The sequence below is a fragment of the Ceratocystis lukuohia genome (assembly GCF_044167205.1).
Source record: "Ceratocystis lukuohia strain C4212 chromosome Unknown Supercontig1_pilon, whole genome shotgun sequence".
Lineage (NCBI taxonomy): Eukaryota > Fungi > Ascomycota > Sordariomycetes > Microascales > Ceratocystidaceae > Ceratocystis > Ceratocystis lukuohia.
In genome coordinates, this window is record NW_027263520.1 from 921,835 (window position 1) to 943,377 (window position 21,543).

General features: G+C 48.0%; 4 protein-coding genes across 4 annotated transcripts; 2 read left to right on the forward strand and 2 right to left on the reverse strand.

Moving 5' to 3' along the window:
* Positions 1 to 3,496: 3,496 nt before the first annotated feature.
* Positions 3,497 to 4,918, reverse strand: HOO65_010240 (putative tRNA-splicing endonuclease subunit tsp-5; the record flags this gene model as incomplete). Its single annotated transcript, XM_070999673.1, has 1 exon — positions 3,497 to 4,918. The coding sequence occupies one exon, from the start codon at positions 4,916 to 4,918 to the stop codon at positions 3,497 to 3,499; it is 1,422 nt and encodes a 473-aa protein (XP_070862062.1).
* Positions 4,919 to 6,128: 1,210 nt separating this feature from the next.
* Positions 6,129 to 6,879, reverse strand: HOO65_010241 (uncharacterized protein; the record flags this gene model as incomplete). The annotated part of the gene is made up of 5 exons (XM_071006135.1): positions 6,129 to 6,269; positions 6,335 to 6,457; positions 6,516 to 6,581; positions 6,648 to 6,684; positions 6,845 to 6,879. 5 exons carry the CDS (start codon positions 6,877 to 6,879, stop codon positions 6,129 to 6,131), a joined length of 402 nt encoding a protein of 133 aa, XP_070862063.1.
* Positions 6,880 to 7,297: 418 nt separating this feature from the next.
* HOO65_010242 (pentatricopeptide repeat domain-containing protein) lies at positions 7,298 to 9,349 on the forward strand (the record flags this gene model as incomplete). Its single annotated transcript, XM_070999674.1, has 1 exon — positions 7,298 to 9,349. One exon carries the CDS (start codon positions 7,298 to 7,300, stop codon positions 9,347 to 9,349), a length of 2,052 nt encoding a protein of 683 aa, XP_070862064.1.
* A 1,149-nt stretch (positions 9,350 to 10,498) lies between these two features.
* HOO65_010243 (Glycerophosphodiester phosphodiesterase GDE1) lies at positions 10,499 to 14,143 on the forward strand (the record flags this gene model as incomplete). Its single annotated transcript, XM_071005313.1, has 5 exons — positions 10,499 to 10,515; positions 10,577 to 10,695; positions 10,761 to 13,731; positions 13,798 to 13,876; positions 13,988 to 14,143. 5 exons carry the CDS (start codon positions 10,499 to 10,501, stop codon positions 14,141 to 14,143), a joined length of 3,342 nt encoding a protein of 1,113 aa, XP_070862065.1.
* Positions 14,144 to 21,543: the final 7,400 nt, after the last annotated feature.

Genomic DNA, 21,543 nt, shown 5'->3' on the forward strand with positions numbered 1-21,543 from the left:
GGATGGACTTTGCAACTAGATCTGGTGTACGTGCGAAAACTCGAGCAGAACCGGGAACTTCTGCAGGAGCAGAGAGCTACCATGATACCCGTCGCAGACTGGGCAGCTAGCCAGAAACAAGACGGGAGCAAAAGGACAAGAGACACACCAGGAGGCAGCCCTTAGACAGGTCAATAGAGGCAAAGCTTCGGCTTTGTTGATGCCTAGTGCGAAGTTCTAGACTGCACAAAACTTTTCAAGACACCCAGTACCAGCTAATTCTTACCAATGGAATCCCTGTTCAACAGGGAAAAAAACGAGGATGGCCTGGGGTTGCAATACAGTTTAACTGCTTCTTCACAACGAAGCACATGACCCAAGTCTTATTTTCTTTTTTGTGCATTTTTCGTTCCTTTGCCTGCGGATGGCAGTTCAAGGCCTGGAGGGACAAGGTCGTCCAGACAGCCCAGAAAAGAAAGCACTGCTCAGAGATAAAATTACGACAGGGTCACGTTGTGCAGTAGAGAGATTGTGTGACGATGGATGAAGGTGTGGAACGAAGAGGTGGAACGGACAAGATTTGGGGCCTGCAAGGATAGGAAGGAAAGAGAGCGAGACAGGGGAGAGGGAGAGGTTGAGGAGGAGGAGGAGGAGGAGGAGGAGGAGGAGGAAGAGAAGGAGAACAAGAACAAGAACAAGACCAAGAACAAGAACAAAACAAGTCGCTAGGGGAAGGAAAAGGGAGAGAGGGCCAAGGGCGAGCAAGGAGAGAGAGTGAGGAAAAATGTACAAGATCCCATCTGACGAGAGTGGCGGGAAATATGCGAGCTAATGAAAAGAAGAAAGGGCGTACAAGTTGTCAGAAAATAGAGGAGAGTAGCATTGGGTATTGCTTACAAACACACCGAAAATATGAAAATGCGAAGCTAGAGGTTCGAGGTTCGATAAGTGTGCAACGAAGCACGCAAGATTGCAGTGGAATTGGATAGAACCTGGGACTGTGTGATTTGGCCTCGATGTGCACCTTGCGGCTTGCCCTTGGCGACTGAATAGACCTTGACGTTCGTTGACTTGCAACGTCTTGACACCAACAAAAGGCCACTGAATGGCAAGCAGCCCGGGACAGAAAAGAGACGAAAAAGCCTGCTTGTGATAGGGCGGGACAATATCGCGTCAAGTCTTCTACAAAAGACCAGGCATAAGGCCAAGCCTATGAGGGAGAAATATTTATATATTTATATGCGTGTTTATAGGGATAAAATCCCCCTCCCTCTAAGAAATAAGACCAAATGAGACAAGGAAATAAATATGACAAAATACACAAAAGCAGCAGAGGCAGGGATATACACAAACTACACTACGCTGCTACTGCCAAGTCATAAATGACCTCCTAAGATCCTCACTATTGTATCAGGTGTACTGAGGGCTGCTAAAGCCTTAATATAAGAGAACCACGGCGCTCTCTCTCTCTCTCTCTCTCTCCTCCCGGAACAATGCGACACGAATAAGCAACAAAAAAGGCCCCAGATGCTGATTTGTCAATTTTGCCGCCTTTTACGTTAAACAGAGGAATACCAGCCTATCACACCAGCTGGTAGGTGGGTGCGTAAGGTGCTTGAGTAATGCCAGATGGCTCCGTGCTTTTATTAATCTCTCGCTCCTCCTCTCCTCGAAGTTACATCTCAAGTATACAGGGGCACACATGTACCACCTGGAGAACGATAACTTTTGTCAACTACATTATTGCAACTAAGTACCACAGAAAATCCCTCCAAATGCGCCCCTCCCCAATGATTGCCCAGGCTCATAGCTTGACTGTGAGAATAGATCCTGCTGTTCATGTATCAAGAGACAGATAGCCACAGTTTCGCGTCCCAAGGTGCCTCAAGACATAACTGCAAAGTCTGCCCCTGGCTTGATACTGTCCGTATGGGAAAGAAGAAAGACTCCTCCCAGTTTGTTGGGCATTGAGTTGTAGGTATTGGCGTTATCCTATCCTGTGAATCATGCGCCCCCTCCCCTCCTTCTCCCAGTTTGACCAACTTGAATGGCAGGACAAACTAGACCTGACTTGGCTAGTGAGCAAGCTGTGAAGGACGAAAACATGTGGTTGGTTGGTTGGTTGGTTGGTTGGTTGATTCCTACGTGTTGTGGCTTGGTAGGCTTGGGCATGCACATGATAGATGGGGATGGCGACACGGGCGACGCATCATCCTATGCATCATGCTGTATGCATACAAAGTAGAAGAGAGGGGTACTCCATGGATGCCCTATTTCCCCATTCTTCTTTTTTTTTTTTTTTTTTTTTCCTTTTTTCTCTTTTTCCTGTGGTCGCTATCAATGCAGGACTCGTATTTGCCTTCTATTCGCCAATAAAAAACCATACCCCAAAAATCACGTAGCACCAAGTATCTCGGGATCTTTATCTTTGACAGCGGTCTTTTATCAACGTGCACCCATCTGCCACAAGACTAGATAGATCCTGAACGCGGACTTTGATAAGGGTGGCTTCTGCAGGCTGGCAATTGCAGCTGGCGTTCGTTAGGTCTGTAGTAGCTATCGACAGATCTATAAATAGAGAGTGAGAGCGAGAGTGTCCCCCGTAAGTCTCCTTGCTGCCTGAATGCTCTGGGCGTCTCGACCCTGATATAGTTTTGATGCCTACACAGAAGCATGAATCTGGAGAAACATGCAGCAGTATGGAGTACATGGAGCACACAAAAATGGCATACTGTGACTCACGACTTGGGCTTCATTCATGACTTGCTCATTACAAGCCTCGTGCATCCAACAAAGTCAATCAGCACAAATGCCATTTTTGGCTGTCAACTAGTCCGCATCCGCTTCGAGCTCAAAGAAGATCCTTTGTATTTAGTGGCAAGGCCGCGTTGCAAATTTGGGAGCCTAACCCAAGTTTAAACTAGGTGGTAGCAAAGTAGATAAAAGATTTTGCGAGTTTTGCTCTTAGGAGCCTGTAAGTTTTGATATTGAAGGATAGCACCGCTGGCGAGATGGCCTGTGATATATGCATGTTTATTGTAGGATTGTAGAGTGCTTCTAACAATAATCCGACCTTCAGAACCCGATGCCGCGTGAGATGATTGGCTCTCCTGCCTATGCAGGCAAGGTCCTCCCTTATCGGACTACGTATATTGTGGTGGCGTCTAGCCCATATGTGATGCAACTCGCATGCCTGCATACTCGCTCCATCACGTGACAACCCTCCCTTTTGCTCTTCTAGTTTCGAAAGGTCTAGCTCTGGCGCTCTCGGCTTATGGACGGCAAGCACTTTGTCCATCCTAAGCACCGTAGCTAATGGCTGGACACGAGTCTGCACAAAAAATGCGCCCGGACGTGTACTAAAACATATCGGGCAGTAGAACCACATGGTACATCAAGCGCTGTGATAAGGATGAACAGATTAAAACACAATGATGTAAGCGTAATTCATTGCTTTCTGAATACTTTTTTTCTAGTCTCTGGGCAATAAAGTGCAAGGGACCTGTCTTTCCTTGCCCTAGCCACCTCTTCCTCGCCCTCTGCCTCTGCCTCTGCCTCTTCCACGGCCGCCACCACGGCCGCCACCATTCTTGCGCCCTCTGATGCTTCGAGAGGCATCGAATCGCGGAGTCTGGTCTTCCAGCGCGAATGATGCTTCAGAGAAACGGGAGAAACTGATAATGCCGCAGTCAACTACAGCAATGAGAACATTGCGATGGCCATGCTTGAGTCTCTGATGCATGCGGCCCGGGCCTTGCCACGACTCATTCGGCGGGGAGTAGGGCGTGGCTTCTAACAATGTGGTAATCTGGTCTAATGTGGGAATAATCGTATCCTTGGCATCGACCACACACACTCTAAAGTCGGGGGCCCGTGGTTTACCCTTTGTAAATGGCGCCCCATCGGCCTTCCACACAAAGTAGTCCAGTTTGAAAGGCTTTTTGGAGTTCTTAGAGCATGCTGCAGCTTTTTTTGGCACGTGGCGAGGAATCTGCTGCAAGCGCGAATATACTGACTTATAGGAATGATAGACGCCTGGTTGGACTAAAGGCCCATTTTGTGATTCGTATGGACTGGAAATGTCCAAAAGCGACGTCATCCAGCTCCATAATGACCACGGCTGAGCGGTCTCCTCTTCATCTTCCTCCCAGGCGGGGAACACATGGAATCCAGCGCGCTTGAGGTGTGCATATACCTGGTATTTCCGTAGGCTGACTTTTCCCTCTTCTCCTTCTATCCCGATAAGCATGGCGTAGGCGGCCTGCAGACTGAGTGGAGTGCCCTTGCTATAGTCACTGGGATCGGGTTTTGATTGAGGAAACGGCTTTTCGTTATTGCCTCTTTGTTCCGCTGCCTCGCGCGGCCAGCCGGGCATGAGGCTTTCAATTGGCCCGTTGGGATACCAAAGGTCGAGATTCCCTCGCTCAACCAGAAAAAGGGCCTCTTCAGGAAGTAGCCATGATTTACCGAAGGCGGGATGGAACTTTGTAACACCAGGAATCGTGCGGCCAATCGACTTTTGCAGCGTGCCAGTAAACATCTCAACCACCACGACCCGGTTGCGGAGGAACAAATCGTCTTTTCCAAACTCTCTGAACTTTGATGGATCTTTGACCTTGTCCCCTAGTGCGTTTGCCCAGTAAGTTGGGAAGAACCAGCCGCGGTTCCAGGTGTCGTACTTGTGGAAGCGTTCATAGCTCTGGATTTCCTCCATGACCTGACGACTATGCTCCAAGCTGTTCAATTGCGCCTGCGTACCGTGCTGTTCAAAGTCTTTTTCCCCCTTGCGAATTGAGGTTCCTGAGTAGCCCTTTTTCTTTTTCAACATAGCCTCGAAGAGTCTGAAGTCGGGCGCTAGGTCTTCAGCGCCATCTTCATCCATGTGGCCCTCATCGGCAGCAGTGCGGTCGACATTGGGGGCATCCTCATCATCTAGCATGGCGGCTTGATTGGAAGTTAGAAGAATGGCCGTTTGGATTGGCGGATTGTAGTAACAGAGGAAATATGGGCGGCACTCACTGCTTTTCGGGCTGTTATACTTTTGTGGGGCCTGAAAATAAGAGATAGAGAGAGCCTTGTCTAGGGCCCTGTAGGTTTAAGTGGGGAAAATCTCTATGATACTACTGTACTACTGTGCTACTTCACTACTGCGGTACTTCAACCTCCAAAGAAGGAAACTGCGATGAAAAGATAGAGGCGTGCGATGTGACACAAACAACTCGATTCCATTTCCTTCGCCACACCAAATGTAAGACAGAAAAATGCAACGAAATGTACGAATGAAGTATAAAAGGTAGGGCCTTCTAAAGAACACCCCGCAATAGGGATAAGCTATCTACAACCAACAAACCAGCTGTATCCTCGGCTATGCGTGACTTCTAAATGGCTTGATGCTTGGCCAACAACCTTGTGTTACCATTCTAAGCTTCTATCTTCGTTAAGAGATGTGTCGAGACTCTCAACGATATCTCATACCTTTTGAGGGTAATAGGTAAACCTCCGGCTCATTCAAGAATGAAGCTGTTAGGTATAAGAGCTGAAAAATGATTAAGGTATGCTCTCCCCTCATTTATGAATAATATCAAGTATCTGAGATCCTGGACCTGAGCTTGAAGGTATTCAACGTCGACGTTCATCACTGCGACTAAGCAATACTGAACTAACTTTTAGACAGAATTGACTCTTTGCACACGAAATTTTAACAGGAAGAATACATACTCCCCACTAGCGACCCCCAACTTCCCCACAAGCATTCGGAATAACCTGCTATGCACGCCGAAGACATCACATGAGGATCACAGACATGACTGCATCTGCTTTTTTTTTTGCTAGCCTCCATTGACAGGGGAATAAATACACAAATAAGGCATCAAAAGCCAGGAACAACCATTGGGAGTGTGGCCGAGTGGTTAAGGCGTTGTGTTTAGGTTGTAACCGTATAACTGAAACCGCAATGGGAAACCGCGCGAGTTCGAATCTCGTCGCTCTCAACGAACTATTCTTTTTGCCAATTTTTCTTGAATTTTGATCATGAATCTGCTCTTGTTGCTTTGTATATCTTATGGCCGTCAATGCTGGTGTCCTAGTGGCATCTCGTCTCCAACTCTGGCTTTTTTGCCATCACCCTACGAATCATTTCATTTTTCCATTTATGCCCGAGCAACCTCCCACTTCAAGTCTACGATGCTAACCTCCTCACTCGACTTTTCGTCATACTCAAACCAGTCTTCAGTAAGCTCAATCTCGGTGAACTTGGTACCAGTTTCAAGGCCATCCGCAAGCCATTTTCCCTGTGGAGAAATAGTCAATACAATCCAGGTAGGGGTTTTCATGATACTGGGAATAGATCTCGTACCTCGGCGGAGAAGCTAGTAAACTCAAGACCGCGGCAGTCAAACTCGATGATTTTTTGACGTTTAGCGGGCTCAGCCTGAGCATAAGGAGTGGGCAAGGTTTTGATAGAAGCCGACGACTCTCTCTTTGTTACGATATTGTGAGTATAAGTACGTAAGGGCATATCTAGATCGTCAACAAACCTTGCAATTCTTGCACTTCCACACGAAATTGGCCTCGCCACGGCTGCCACTTAGCTCATTTTCCTCCTGTTTTTGTTTTGGTTAGTGGTGTGCTCCAAGGCCTCTCTAAAAGACATGATATGAGGCACTTACAAAACGGCTGACAGCAACAGGCTTGGGGTTGGTTTCTCTACATGATGTGCACTGTACAGTGAAGGTATACCAGAAAGGATCTTCCTCAGTATCGCTAGGGCGCAGGCTGGTGACGCTTATTTGGGAAAATGCAAGTCAGCATTCGTTCATTACAAGCATGTCATCTCAATATCAAGACGGCTTTAGATGGCGCATACCCATTGAGCTCAGCGGTAAGGTAAAGGGCGAACATTTCGGGTTAATGCAGCGCTTCAAGGGAAAAAAAAATAGGAGTGAAGGAAATAAATCAAAAATTTAGAGGGAGTTAGGCTTGAAATTAACAAGTTCCAAGGAAGTGAAGCTCTAGTTCTGCATCTCAAGTTTCGAGGAAACGGAGCTTGGAACGCAAGGAGAGAGGGGTGGATTCTGATTACATAAGCAAACGGCGTTTCTAGAAGTCACGTGATGCAACCGAATTTTTGTTTGGCCAAAGCTAAAATCATCATTAGATAGCTTCAAGCTGTGATACAGCGTCGGCTGACAATTTGTAAAGCACTGCGATTAATTAGGCCTGGAATTTTAGCCATTTTACACAGGGCTGAATACAGCCATCTGTACAATACTTATTCTGCCTCCTTTCCCGTTATCTCAAGCCGTCACATGTCTTGACAATGCAGAGTTTTCTACTGAGAGCGGGCAAGGCACAGGCCTGTCGGTGTAGGTCCTGTTTAACAGTGGTCAAGACAACAATCCGAAATGTCACGACTGGCTCCAGCACACGAAAACCAACGCTCAGTGAGGTTGTTACCGGATGCTACACGGCTGCCTTCGGCACCTTCGCTGTGATCGACGCCAAGTTCAAAGACAAACGCCAGGATGACCTGGAAGCTAAAATTAGCGACACCAAGAGCGCGATCGCTGCTCTACAAGCAGAAAATGCTGCTCTCATAGCAAAGCATGCCGACAAGATTGAAAAGAAAAAGCCCGGCTCTACAAAAGGCGATCCTCGGTGGGGTAGCGACACCGAATTCTTGCCCGATGAATCTAGTCACGACCCCGCATATTTTCTTTGGGACGAACATGGCAACAAGCTCTTTGACAAGTTCAAGACAACAGACTACTGGAAGACGATTCCTGTGATTAAGCGCACAAATTACAAACGCTTAACACGCTGGCTGGAGGAGGATGCAACAAGCGACTCAGCATTCTTAGGAGACTTCTCGGAACCCGACCTCATTACACGGGAGAACGAAGTATCTAGTTTTGTTCGGTCAATATTCAGTGCCCTAGAGCGCAATAGAGACAGCGACTTTCAGCCTGCGAATCTACGTCTAAGAATCGAAGGGCTTTTGGCCCAAGATTACCCACGATTCAATAACGCGGATCCCACTGAAGCTGAGCAAACCCATTCCACCCTTAGGACATACCTCCTCAAGGGTATCAACGATAATCGAGAAACAACTATTGAAAACATTTGCTACAATCTCCTTGTTTCGCCTGTTCCCCCGAACGGAAAAACCTACAACTCTCTTCTTCTTCAGCTGAACCAAGCTGGCTATCACTCAATCGCAGAACAGTTGGTGCTCAATGCCCGTTCACACTTCCGTACCTACAGAACTGATTATCCCACGGCCGTGTGTCTTCTAAACCATAGCAAAGAGGCAAACCGGACTGGTCTGTTCTACAAGTATGTGTCCATGATTTTTTCATCAACGGAGCCAGAGGCACTAAAGAAGTGGTTGTTGTCTGCATCTGACCGTGGCCGGTATTTGTTTGAAGTCATTATCAAAGGGCTTCTCGGGCTCTACAAGTTTAGAGATGCCGCTGATATGCTTTGCAACAGTTTTCAACTGGGAAATATTATCAACTCCTGGGCTATAGTGCAACTCTTTAGCCTATGCATTTATGCGCTGGATAGAAATGCCGCCATGATTATCGTTCGCGCATTGGCGCAAGCACCTGAAATTATAGACACCCTCATCGCACGTGAACCTGAGATTCAGTCCATCATGTTGCATCAGATCAAATACCTTGTTTCGATCACGAGATTGGAGGATATTCCCGAGCGCGTTCGTGATAATGTCCTTGCGCGTTCTGGGATCGAATCCCAGGGCTTTGATAAGTTGGTATCTTCTCTGGAGTTCCATGACTTAAGGCTACAAATTGAGCAAATCGAGCGCGCCACTACTCGGCTATACGCAGCTCTGTCATCAGAACTATCTCCTTCAGAGCTCGCTGAAGAAGCAAACGCTGCAATAAAAGATTTCGACTTCCACTGGACCGCTGCCTCGCCGGGAAGTTGGTTTGGAAACAACATCATGGTGAGGAGCCCGGCTGACCCCAAGTTCACACATTACACACACCAAGATTACTGTGAAGGCCAATCAGCCATGAAACTAGCCATATTCGACCGACTAGTCACCAATACCATCCGCGACAGCCAAAGGATCGTCCTTGAAACCCAAACGGCCATAAAAGAATTTGAAAAGATACAAGAGCCAGAAAAGGATAATACTACCAAGGAACCAAGCTCAATCAAGGTTATGGCGCCATATGTCTCCGCACGGAGGAAGACAGATGCGCAGCAGCTTGTAGGCTGGGAATGTAAAACGAAGTCACCTATTCCCGACGACGCCTATATAGATTTACAGTTGAAGAAGAAGATTGCGCTGCTGGAGTCACTAGAACGAAGCTCACAGGCGCGTTCAGTCTGGCCTTCATGAGAATATGGGGTAGGACTGGGCTGTCTTCTTTTATTTTCTCTTTAATTTGGCGTTGGTAAACACATTTGCGTTTCTTATTCATTACGGCATAGGGTATGTAGGCTTGAGATCTAGGGGTCCCGATCGGGCTGAGGTGAAAGGGAAGGTGTACTATTATTAACTGGAGGCAATCTACGAGCGATCCTTACTTTATTTCATATTTTTCATACTGTATAGTTCAGCTTTAGTGCAACCATAGTTCAATGGCAACCACCAAGGTCATGTGGACATGGTGAATTATCAACAGAAACCATGTATACATACACAAGTCTCTTTTCTCAGGCATGTCAAGGCTTCTGAGACCCTGAAGCTGCAGACGGAGCGGATGAAATAACTTGGTTGTGATCATGTGGGCAGCCCATGTCTAACTGTCACGATTCGCAAGCAAACTGACAACAAACATTTGTTGGGTAATGTGACACATACAGGTACATATTTGAATTTCTGGTGTATGGATACACATAAAATGCCAATATAATCGCTAGCGGATAGAGCTTGGCTTGCTTCACCGCCCTGAGGGTTTCATAAGTGTTTTTACACGTGATTACTTAGACTCCCTAGAGGAATCTATTTTGAGCAACTGCAAGTGCCTTGACCCCTACGCTACCCCTCCTAAAGCCCCTAAGCCCCCAAAAGCTACAGATTACAAAGACTATAGACAGTATTTGCTGTGATGTAATGGGCTTGAAAGGAAGAAGAGCCAGTTATTGTCAGCAGAATACCACGCAAAGTTTCCTCGAGTTTCATTGGCGCTCGCAGATTTTGGAGGAGGCACTAATGGGTTGAAGTACTTGCGGTGTTTATTATTTTGGTCCTAGGCCGTGTATAGGCACATCAGAGGCACTGTCCTTGCTGCTAGCTAGCGTGCAAAAAGGGGCCACTAAGACACGTGCAGATAGAGAACTGGCACTATCTGGCTATTATAATGCTTAAACTATCTACACATAAAAGCGGTAGTTTCCTTCACTCTGTTCTTTTTTTGATATCGCGACAGCCATTGATCAAATTCCCGTCTAAATTTTTCTTCACCAAGCTGGCATCACTGCCATTGTCACCAACGCTCCCTCTCCTGTCTCCCCTTCATCACCCACTCTTGCAACCTTGGTAGAAATGAAATTCGGACGAAAGTAAGTCCCTATCAGCTCTAATCGACATGACCCAAAAACTGAAGCTAATCTCAGTCTTTAGCCTCCCTCGAAACCAAGTCCCGGAATGGTCTGCCTTCTATATCGACTACAAGGACTTGAAAAAACTCATCAAGACCGTCCAAAAAGCGTCCAAGGGCGGAGAGACTGCTGATCTTGCGGGTAAGTGGTCTAGCCGGTTATGAGAGATGCGTTGAAATGGACACTAATTGGCGTTGGCTATGTAGAGTTCTTCTACGCACTAGATAGAAATCTAGAAGATGTCGATACTTTCTACAACAAAAAGCTTGCGGAGTATGCCCGCCGAATGAGCCTGCTTCAGGAACGCTACGGGAGAGCCTATGACGACGCATCTTCTTTAGACGATGACGAGGCAGAGGAACTCATGGGTGCCTTGCTTGATCTTAGATCCCACCTAAGGAAACTTCAGTGGTTTGGCGAAATCAACCGTCGCGGCTTTGTCAAAATCACTAAAAAGCTAGATAAAAATATACCATCAGTAGCTACGCAACATCGCTACATCGCTACTAAAGTCGACCCAAAGCGGTTTGCCAACGACGCCACCGCAACTAGCACCCTTGCGGCTATCAACAAGTGGCTCTCGGCCCTGACTGAAACCCGCAAGCCTAATGAGGCCCGGCCGCCGGCCTCTAGTCGGGTCGCTGTGAAGGGCTCCTTGGTACTGCTGCCCCAGTCAATACTAGATGAGTTAGATCAAGCTGTCAAGACCAACGACATTGCAGGCATCGAATCCAAGTTGAAAGAAGGCAACATTCTTGCCAACGCCTCATCCCAGCCATTAGTGCTGAATCTCCTGCAGAGAGCTATTTCTGCCCGTGCCTTTAAGTCCGTGGACTACCTGCTAGACCATGTCAAGTCACTAGACGAGCCAGACGATATCAATGGAAGAAACTGCCTCCATCGTTTGGTCATCCACATTGGCCGGACGAAAAGCACTTCCAGGACTGATATTGTTGCCGGCTCACAGTTCTCCGAGCAGTACATGAGGCCCCCTGTTTCTTTGTCTGAACTGACCCTGAATGACAAAGAGCCCCAACTTCTAGGCGAAAATGATGAGGCTGTGAAAATGTTGTCTTATCTTCTGGGTCGTCTATCTCCTACCCAGCAGTCGGCTATCAACAGCAAAGACTCCATTGGGCGCATTCCTCTACACTATGCTGCGCAGTTTGGCTTTGTCAATGTCTGCAAAATCATCATGGAAAAAATGCAACAATGGGGCTTCTTTCAAGCAGAACATAGCCTGGACGACCCTCAGTGGCAAGACAAAGATGGCTACGCCCCTCTCCACCTGAGTGTTATTGGGGGCCATCCATTGACCACCCAAGCTCTAATCAATGGACAGGACTGGAAGCAGATAGGAGAGATTGACGGGGAGCCTCGAAAATCGATGTCCCAGTCTGGTTCTGTCCTTGCTATCGCTGTCAAGGCAAACTTCTCTATAATAGTAGAAATGCTGGTCAAGGCCGGCGTTGATCTAAACTGGCGGGACAAAAGCGGGGAAACATCTCTTCATCTTGCTGCTCGCTATGATCATGTTGATTGTGCACGCATTCTTCTAGATGGCGGTGCTGAAATCGAAGCCACCGAGTCAATTTACGCTTGGACACCTCTCCATGTGGCCGCTGTTGATGGGAAAATGGCATCTGTGGAGCTTCTAGTTAAACATGGAGCTATTATCGAGAAACCCGACTCCTCTGGCTGGACTGCCAAGGAGCACGCCGCCTTTCGTGGCAACATGGCGGTTGCAAACTTTTTGCAGGAAAAGATCCTGCCACAGAATCCCAAAGACCGGCCGTCCCTTCCAAGCTCATCGCCTCCCGATAGAAGCGATGCCCCATCAGGAAGCTCGATCGAGAATCGTAGGTCAAACGGCAAAGCCTCTGAGCCCGTGAAGTCTTTCGGTCACAAGTACCTCAAGGATGAGAGTCTAGTGCTAGTCAGTCTTGGATCTATGGATATGCGCAAGATTGTCGAGGCTGTGCAGTTAGATCATGTACCTCTTGCCTCTGCCCACACTACTGAGCTTGACACCGCGCTCTCGATTGTTATTTCAGCCTCTGGCGCACAAGGGGAGCCAACTATTATTAACCTCCCTACGCAAGAAAACGTGATGACAGACCCAATTGTATTTACTACCAAGGACGCCTCAGGAGTGAAACTCCTTTTCGACCTTGTACCAACATATTCAACAGGACAAAGGAAAATTGGCCGCGCAGTGGCTTTGCTATCTTCTGTTCGCCCTTCGATTGGTGCCAAGAGAATGAACCTTCAAGGAGATGTTTGTGTGCCAATCGTTGACAGCAACCTTGACGTCATCGGCGCAGTAAACTTTAACTTTCTCGTCATCACACCTTTTACTCACCCCAACATCGAAATCACATCCGACAAAACATACTGGAAGGAGATGTCTTCCACTATGGTTATCGGCCATCGCGGCTTGGGAAAGAATGCTATGTCAACAAAGTCGTTGCAACTTGGAGAAAATACAGTCCCCTCGTTTATTGCAGCAGCTAATCTAGGGGCCCAGTATGTTGAATTCGACGTGCAGCTAACAAAAGACCACGTGCCCGTCATCTACCACGACTTCCTTGTTAGCGAGACGGGCATTGATGCGCCGGTGCATACTCTTACGCTTGAACAATTCCTCCATATCAACCCAGACTCCTCTCGTGCCCCTTCCCCGGGCTCTAGCGGCGGTTTGTCGCGGAGTACCAGCGTTGGCCCGCCTCGTCGTTCCCGCACTCTTGGTTTTGCGGGCGATGGACATAAGGAGATGGACGAGCGTATGAAGCACACCCGTGATTTCAAAAGCAAGGGATATAAGGGAAATTCGCGGGGTAATTTTATTCAAGCCCCATTCGCGACCTTGCAAGATTTATTCCAGCAGCTCCCAGAAAGTGTGGGCTTCAACATTGAGATGAAGTACCCTATGCTTCATGAAAGTGAAGAGCAGGAGATGGACACCTATGCCGTAGAACTCAATTCATTTTGTGATACGGTTCTGGCAAAGGTGTACGATTTGATGGGTGCCAGGCATATCATCTTCTCGTCATTCAACCCTGACATCTGCCTGTGTCTCAGCTTCAAGCAGCCCTCAATCCCCATCATGTTCCTGACTGATGCTGGAATATGCCCAGTTGGTGATATCAGAGCCTCCTCTCTGCAGGAGGCTGTGAGGTTTGCCAGCCGCTGGAACCTGTTAGGGGTGGTTAGTGCGGTAGAGCCACTAATTAACAGTCCAAGACTAGTCAAGGTTGTGAAGGAGAGCGGTCTTGTTTGTGTCAGCTACGGAACCTTGAATAATGATACCAAGATGGTTCAGGTGAGTCTCAACAGAAGGAAGAAGCGTGAAAGTAGCAATCTGAGGCTGAAGCTGAAGCTGAAGCTGGGTACGGTGAACAAATCTAACCTGCCTCTTTTTTTTTTTCTATAGAAACAAGTACAAGAAGGTATCGACGCCGTCATTGTCGACAACGTACTTGCCATCAGACAAGGGCTCACAGCTCACGAAAAGGCACAGGCTGAAGAAAACGCCACTTCTATCTTGCTTGACGCTGCGGAGGATGTTGCCAGGGTCCAGGCTACTTGAAATTTAACGAGAGGCACATAGGATCGCGAAGCTGGGGGCTGATCGGATCCCAGGAATAAGGGCTTGAAGCGGACGAAGGGGATTTACAGTCGGTGATGCATGATATGGGGTACACTATTCCACGGAATAAGAAACATATACGCATGGTCCTTCTTCGTGACGCTCATAGCTCCAGATCCAGGATGGTGGAACACGATGCACGAGCACAATCACGGGGCCATAAACATCAGCATGATTACCAGAGACGGGCCAACAGAGCGGATGCTTTGATTCTGCCACCAAATTTACTGCATAACGGTGAAAGGATGACATTCATTATTTCGTTTATGAAGGCCCTCCCCCCCCCCCCCCCCTTACGGATCGTTAGAGCTTCGCTAGTAAGACTACTGGCGATCTTTCCAAAGGGTGTAAGGCAAAGGAAAAGTAAAGGAATGATCCCAGAGCCAGCCGTGATTATATTGCTATGCTGTGGCTTTTTCCCTTGTCCTGTCCTGCAAGACGGTGAAGGCGAGCTGGGTGAGCTAGGAAAGTGAGTCAAGATACCAACAAGGTGAGGTCTTGTTGTGACAAAAAAAAAGGTAGATAACCCTGTTCCCAGTCCGTACATGGACTATCCTTTCTGTTGGGACAAAAGCCAAAGACCTAGCATGACCTGAGGCTAGAGGCTAGAGGCTAGAGGAGTTTCTTAAAAAATGATCTGGTGATAGTTTCCCTTCTGGGAGGGCAAGTCTTGTAAAGTTTTCCCCACTCACCCCTGCCTAGAAAACGAGATGCTGGGACACGAGAGACGACGGGGGGACCATGGCTCGATGTGGCCGGACTAACCAGGCGGCCGCATCTACATCTACATTAAATGAGTCGTCGGTCTATACGAAATCATGGAGGGATTGCCTTGTCCTCGTTGGAGTTATAGAGGGTGAACGATCATGCGATATGCAATCAGGTAAGACTGCAACACATCAGTACGGATTAGGCTACTAACGAAGGATTGAGAAGACGGTTGCGCGTAGTGTGTCGATAACTCTCAAAGCAGGGCATTGTCCTCGTGACCATTAGTCACAACCCGTGCTGTTTATTCCACCTTTACTCAAGGCTCTAACTTGGCGAGCCATGGGCGAGCGAATAGGCTTAGTCAATCGTTGTTGCCATCACATCCCGATCTCACTCGTAGCACAGATTGTCTTACCCTTTGGGGAGCCAATGATGCAACCAGCCATCAGCCTTGTAGAGACTCGGGGCCTTTGTGCTACGTCACAAGCTTAAGACTCAAGACTCGAGGTTGAATTCGAGGTCAAGACATGGCCACTTTTGTTCGTTATCACGTCCATCTCCATCTACGTACGTGCTATCTAGTGCAAGTTGGTGGCTTTGTGTGATGTGCCACATCTTGCCTTGATAATGTCGGTGTGCTGAGGGAAAAACAAAAGATGAGGAAAAAAGAAAAAGATGACCTGTAACTGTGCAGAACTGCAAGGCCATTCTATTCACTCACTTGCAGTGACGACGAATGCTACGACTCGTCAACAATGTATGCATCCATGTACTACGACTACATCGCAGTAGAGATATAGCCCCGCCTTTGGCCCACCGTTGATTCTACGGTGAAGAGGCATTTGGCACGTAAGTACAACCCTCAAGTTTTGACGAGTTGTATCGGGCAAAAGGCGGTGGCCTAGCCATGTCATGCAACTCGGGTATATGTGCAATGCATGTAGTACTTCTGGATGTACATGCCTACAACAATACAACCATACAGTATGGAGATAATTAGATTTCGATGTCGGTCAGTAAAATGGCCGGTTTCGCTTACCCAATGGGTGGGCGGAGATGATAGGGCGGCGGGGGCCAAACAAGCTCCCAAGTGAGAAAGCCAAGCAAGCTATGGTAGCGGACACAGCCCTGCCCAGGTTCTACGCTACCGTTGCGTTGAGCTACGTGCAAAGAAGCTGCAGGAGGCGAGGCGAGACTCTGTGGCACAGGCTTTTGCACCAAGATCAACTTCGTTTTTGAGCCTGTTTTCTTGCTGTCTATGTTTGCCTCCAGCATACATGAGAAACAAGCTGCACTGCCCTGTCGTTATGGTGGACATACATACGGAGGCTTTACCCGGTTTATTCACTAAGCAGCAGAAGAGCTAGGCCGATTTCTGGAGGCTAACATGCTCATGGCAAGGCCCTTGCTGCTTGGCATAGAGCATGGCGACAAGAAAGCAAAGATGCATTTACGAATATGCGCTATACTCGCAGTACTTGCAGTGCTGCAGGAATAATGACGCTGGTGAGAGGCGGGCCTGTCAGTATTTGGCAGTACCAACGAGTCCCCATGATCCCTTCATGCCTCTGGGGTTCCTTTTTTTTCTTTTCTCTTTTTAATATTCTCTCTTTTCTCTCTTTCTCTCTTGCTACTAGGGTCTTCTTCTTCTCTCCTCCCTCTTGAATCCGATAAGCACAAACCAAAGTGGAAAAGAATTAAATCTTGTGGTTAAAAGGAAGAGGCCCCCTGGCAGGGCCAGATATGACCAGGGGGTGATTCCTATATGTAAGTTGGTGAATAGAGTTTTCTCTTTTGTTGAGAGGACAAGTGAGCAGAGCAAGAGAAGACGAGGAAGAGGGGATAGCAAAGAGACTCTCGCTTTCAATATGCAACAAACACTGTGAGAGTCCCGAGTTACAAGCGAAAGATATGAGCGCATAGTGGCACTGATAATTCCTTGGCAGATGAATCTATAACCAGCCTTTTGAGAGAGGCCGCGTAACGTTCGTTGACCTTTACCACGTACAGTTCTTGCTGCTCGGTCCCAGCTGCTCAAGGGAGGGGGGCGGAGAACATGCTGAGAATCGTTCGTAGAGAGATGGCGACGCATCATCGTAAGTGTAATGCTTTTGCCTCTTCCCTCGTTAATGGTAGTGAAGAGACGAGATAGATATGCCGCCGTCTCCTGGCTCTCTGCTGTCTCCATCTCTGCCTTCTGTCTACCCAAGTCAGTCTCCCTACCCTTTGTCCTTTTTTATTGTCTCATTTGGCCTGCGGGATCTGATTTGTTGTCTGCTCTTGTTTTCTCATATATCCTTCAAAGCTGCACTATAGCATTGATATTCTTGGCCACGGGAACGAAGGATAGCAAAGGCCATGCCCATCAGCAGAACTGTGTGTTGTGATTTTCCCATTCCCTCCTACTTGTGCCGGACTAGGGCAAATACAAATGCTTTCCATTCTTTGGCTTCGACCCTCTCGTTTCTTCCCGCTAATCTCTTCTCTTTTTTTCCTTCTCTTCACCGAAATCGTGCATGTTATTGCTGCCGATGCCTCATCCTGGGGTGTGTGATTTCTTTTGGGGTTTTTTGATATAGTTAAATTTCTTCTTCGTATATGCAATGCAAAGTGAAGGAATCTAAGCTAATCAATACAGATGCTCCTGCCTGCGTGTTGAGCTCCTTGGGAGCCTGAAGACGCGGCCGAGAGAATTTATAGAGATCATACTGTGCCTCCAAGGAAACTAGGGGGGAGTGTGGGAGCGGAGGATGCGTCCTAAGAGAAATTTCCATGGACAATACGGCTAGGCAGTCAAGTGCATTGTTCGTGATGATATGTCCGCAGCCTTGGCTCTCACTGAGGCATTCCCTGGCTCCTTGGGTATCGCTGACGAGCCAGCCAGACAGGAGTGCCCCCCCCCCCCCCCCCTTGCTCTTTGGCTAGTACTATCGCTATATCGCTATAGCCATCAGACCTTTTTCTCATGCTGTCACCTTTAACAAGTGGATTGAACCAGTGTATATCAAGATTTGGGTAGGTAAATAAACGGTGGTCATGCTGTTTTGCTTTCCGCCTACTCTGTCGCAAGTGAAGCCAATTAGCCATCAAGCAAACATAGTGTGTGTGTAGGGAACTCCAACGTCAGGGTTGATGTTATATCGCGGGGTTTGAGGCTGCTGGCTTTTCTAGAGAAGAAACACCAGAAACAATCAATGCCTGGGCACCAGCCAAAGCCTAGATCGGTTTTAGCGCTGTGCTCACCCCATTGTCCTCTACAGAAAGGGATAGAACCGTTCTAGTCTCGGCAATGACCACGACACAGCTCACACCTCAGACCTAGCACATCTTGTTTTATCCTGTCTTGATGGAGAAACAATGTTCTTAGAACGCTCCATTGCTCGAACCATCGAACCATTTTAGAAATATACTCTGGCTACTACAGGTGAGGCTGTGTTTCTTTGGCCTTTCGGAGATCCTGTCCTTCTCTGTACTTCTCTGTCCGGCCGGTGCTGTTATAAGGAGAAAAAAGGGGAGGGGAGGATAGAAAGGAGGATGATGGAGAAAGGTGAGAAAGGAGATGTGAGAAAGGAGGAACCGAGGATTCTGTGAGTGCTACTGGTCTCCGTATCAACTGAATGGCGTGCTGTGTAGTATTTAAACATTAGCCTGTCTATAGCATGCTGGTTTATATACAGGCCAACCAGTAGAACGCATTTCTTGCCTCCCGCCTTTGTCACATGTCGTCCGGGAAGGCTTCCTAATGTGGACACTCATAAAGTCACGAGCTACCATTATTTAGACCGCTTAGCAAGCCAACGGGCTCAAAACCAAAGGGAGATACTCAAAATCATGCTATCAACTCGGGTCGACAGTCCACAAAGAGCAAGATGCAATAGCAGAGGGGACCTGGTCTGATAACACACCTGGAAAATATGTGGCAAGTTCTTGTTCCAGCACACCTATACCCTGGTAGATCAAGACGTACAATGCAACAGCAAATACTGACAGCAAAACAATATGCACAGGCCAGAGAAAGCTAAACGCAAGTCCTTTTATCTGGGCCCCCGTTGAGGACGGGCAATTCGTAGAACCGGAGTAGCTGGGAAGTTAGAATATATTGATAACCCTAGTGCGTGTAAGTGATGTTCCTAACCCTATTTGGTTATACACCGGAACGGCTCCGCCAGAAGAGCCAATGAACTCGGACTACCTACTCTTCTAAGTCTTGCTCTCATTCTCGCTTCCTTATCATTAGCGAAAGGGGCAAGGCAGTATGCCGGGTTTAACGCAATAGCGGGAGGTAAGGGAAGGATGTCTAGGGAAAGCTGTGGACGATATGCGTACACTTTTTCTGCTCAGCATCAGGCCATTTTTATAGGAGCACGGATATTAGCTTGGCATTGCTGATAAAGCAAGAAGCTTGGGTCACTATGAGACCCTTCTGTCTTTTGAGTTAAAGTTTGCTGCCTCGTTGCGCTATCATAGGAGCCGAAATAGAATACAGGAGATTGAGGAGAGAGAGAGAGTGTGTGTGGTTTGGCCTTCCTCCGCTGGTCTTGTCATCAGCGGCAAATCGACAACACCTGCATGTGTACATCTCGGGAAATAAAGGAGTCCGTCTTAATTTGCATTGCTGCATTGGCTCTAAACCCCGAAGCATGTTACTGCTTTGGTGAAAGTTGCCTTTTCCGTGCTCTGAACAGCCGGCCGAAGGGAGGTCTTGAGCCACTGATTTACTTGTTCTCTGAGCCATCGATCCGACAGATGCTCTCTTTTCGCGCGAACAACGACATCTTAGCTAACACCGTGGCAAAGATCGTAGGGTGGCAAGAGCTCTTAAACCATAGAACCAAACAATTGACGACGGCACAGTCGTGACAAAGGCCTGTGTAGACAGACCTTACACTGTAGTCCAAAGGCGCAGGTCAAAGGGACTCCGTGGTGTGTATCACTGTGAGGGGGAGGGGGGGGGGGGGCCGGAAGAGGATAATGGGGCTGGGGTAGGTGTGTCAGGTTGTTGACCTGTGATAGTTATTTGCTAAACGCACAAATAAAACCTATCACTATGACTACTACCACACCACCCGAAATTCCAGAACTGCTGTCTTGAGCTTTGTAGAAATGGCTATTGGTCCGACTCATACACGCGCATCCAAAGCCACGGAGAGTCGGAAACAAATGGCTGGGATCTCAGCCTTCCAGGAGCAACGAAGGAGGAGAAGAAAAGAGATCGGTGAGCTTGGTGTTGCGTGCTCGCCAAGTCCGCCCGTATTGCACAGCGCAAAAGTATGCTATTTTTATTGTATGGGCGGCCGATCTACCAAAGGCCCCTCCCCTCTCTCTTCTATCTCATTCCCTTTCTCTTCCGTGCGTGTGTTTGTTTGCCTGCCCCCCCCCCCCCCCCCCACGCCATATTAATAACAAGAACCAGGACTACGCCCTATTTCGGTGTAGGGTAGGTGTAGACCGCCAGGTGTGTTTGGGAATGGATGGAGGGGCGTGTTGTATGTCAACAAGTCAAGATACAAGCCTAGGTTTGCAATCAATGCTACAAGGGAGAAGAGAGGAAAGAGGAGGGGAGGTGTGTAGGGCCTTGAGTCCACAAGTGGTACTTGATCTGACAGGAACTCCAAAATTATCTGGAGCAAGAAATCAATCACGACTTCATCCTCCTTTGGCTCGGCTGGTCTTTTGTGTGCAGTACGGTACAGTACAGTACAGTACAGTCCAGGCCCTTTCTAGCCCTTGCTACCGAAAAAACAATCCGCCTTGAATCTAAACTGGAAGAGAACATGATGTGCACAAAGTCTGGTACCGTGCTGCATCAGCGAGATTTCATATGCAGCATGGGATAACTTATTGGGTTTCAGGATGCTCCTCCAGCACAATACTACGCAGCACTAGGAGGTATCTTTTCATACACCTGTACTAAAATGACCAGGACATGTACACGCGAACATACATGCGCAAATGCAGATGTACACATGTATACATGTACTTGGGTACGGTTGGCTCTACAACCTAGTCATTACGTTTCTATCTTTGGCCTGAGAACTGCGGTCTGTGGTTATGCACAAAGAGGCTGGCACAACGAGTCCTGCATGTGTGGCTGGCCCACAGAATCCCAAGCCAGTATGGGGAAGTGAGTGTTCGAGACACCTGAGAACAGTTATTGTTTCCTTGGCTTCTCTTCATCCTGGATATTAGCCCCCCCCCCCCCCCCGCCCTCCTCTCTCCTCTTCGCTTTATCTCTTCTCAAAAAGAAAAAAAAGATCTGTATGATATTCCAAGTTTGGCATCTTTAAGCTAGACTGGACTCATCAGACAACCCGTTGCAAGGGCATGCTCAAGCGCAAAAGAACAAGAAGAGGAGAGGAGAGGAGAGGCCAAGACACCTTAACTCTGGGGAGGGGCGGAGGAGGAGGGGAGACAGGAAGCAAGCAGGAAGTGGGCTACCGTTTTCTTGAGTAACCCCGCACGCTCTCCTTGACCGCTTCTTCTAACCTACTCTCCTCCTCGATGGCGTAGGAGACAAGAAGGAAGGGAAAAAAAACTGAGAGGCGTCTACCAAGCACCAGATTTGCACTGCGGGTAATCTCGACAAGCACCAGGCCGGGCAAGGCAAGGCAACGAAACCTTGGCCTAGT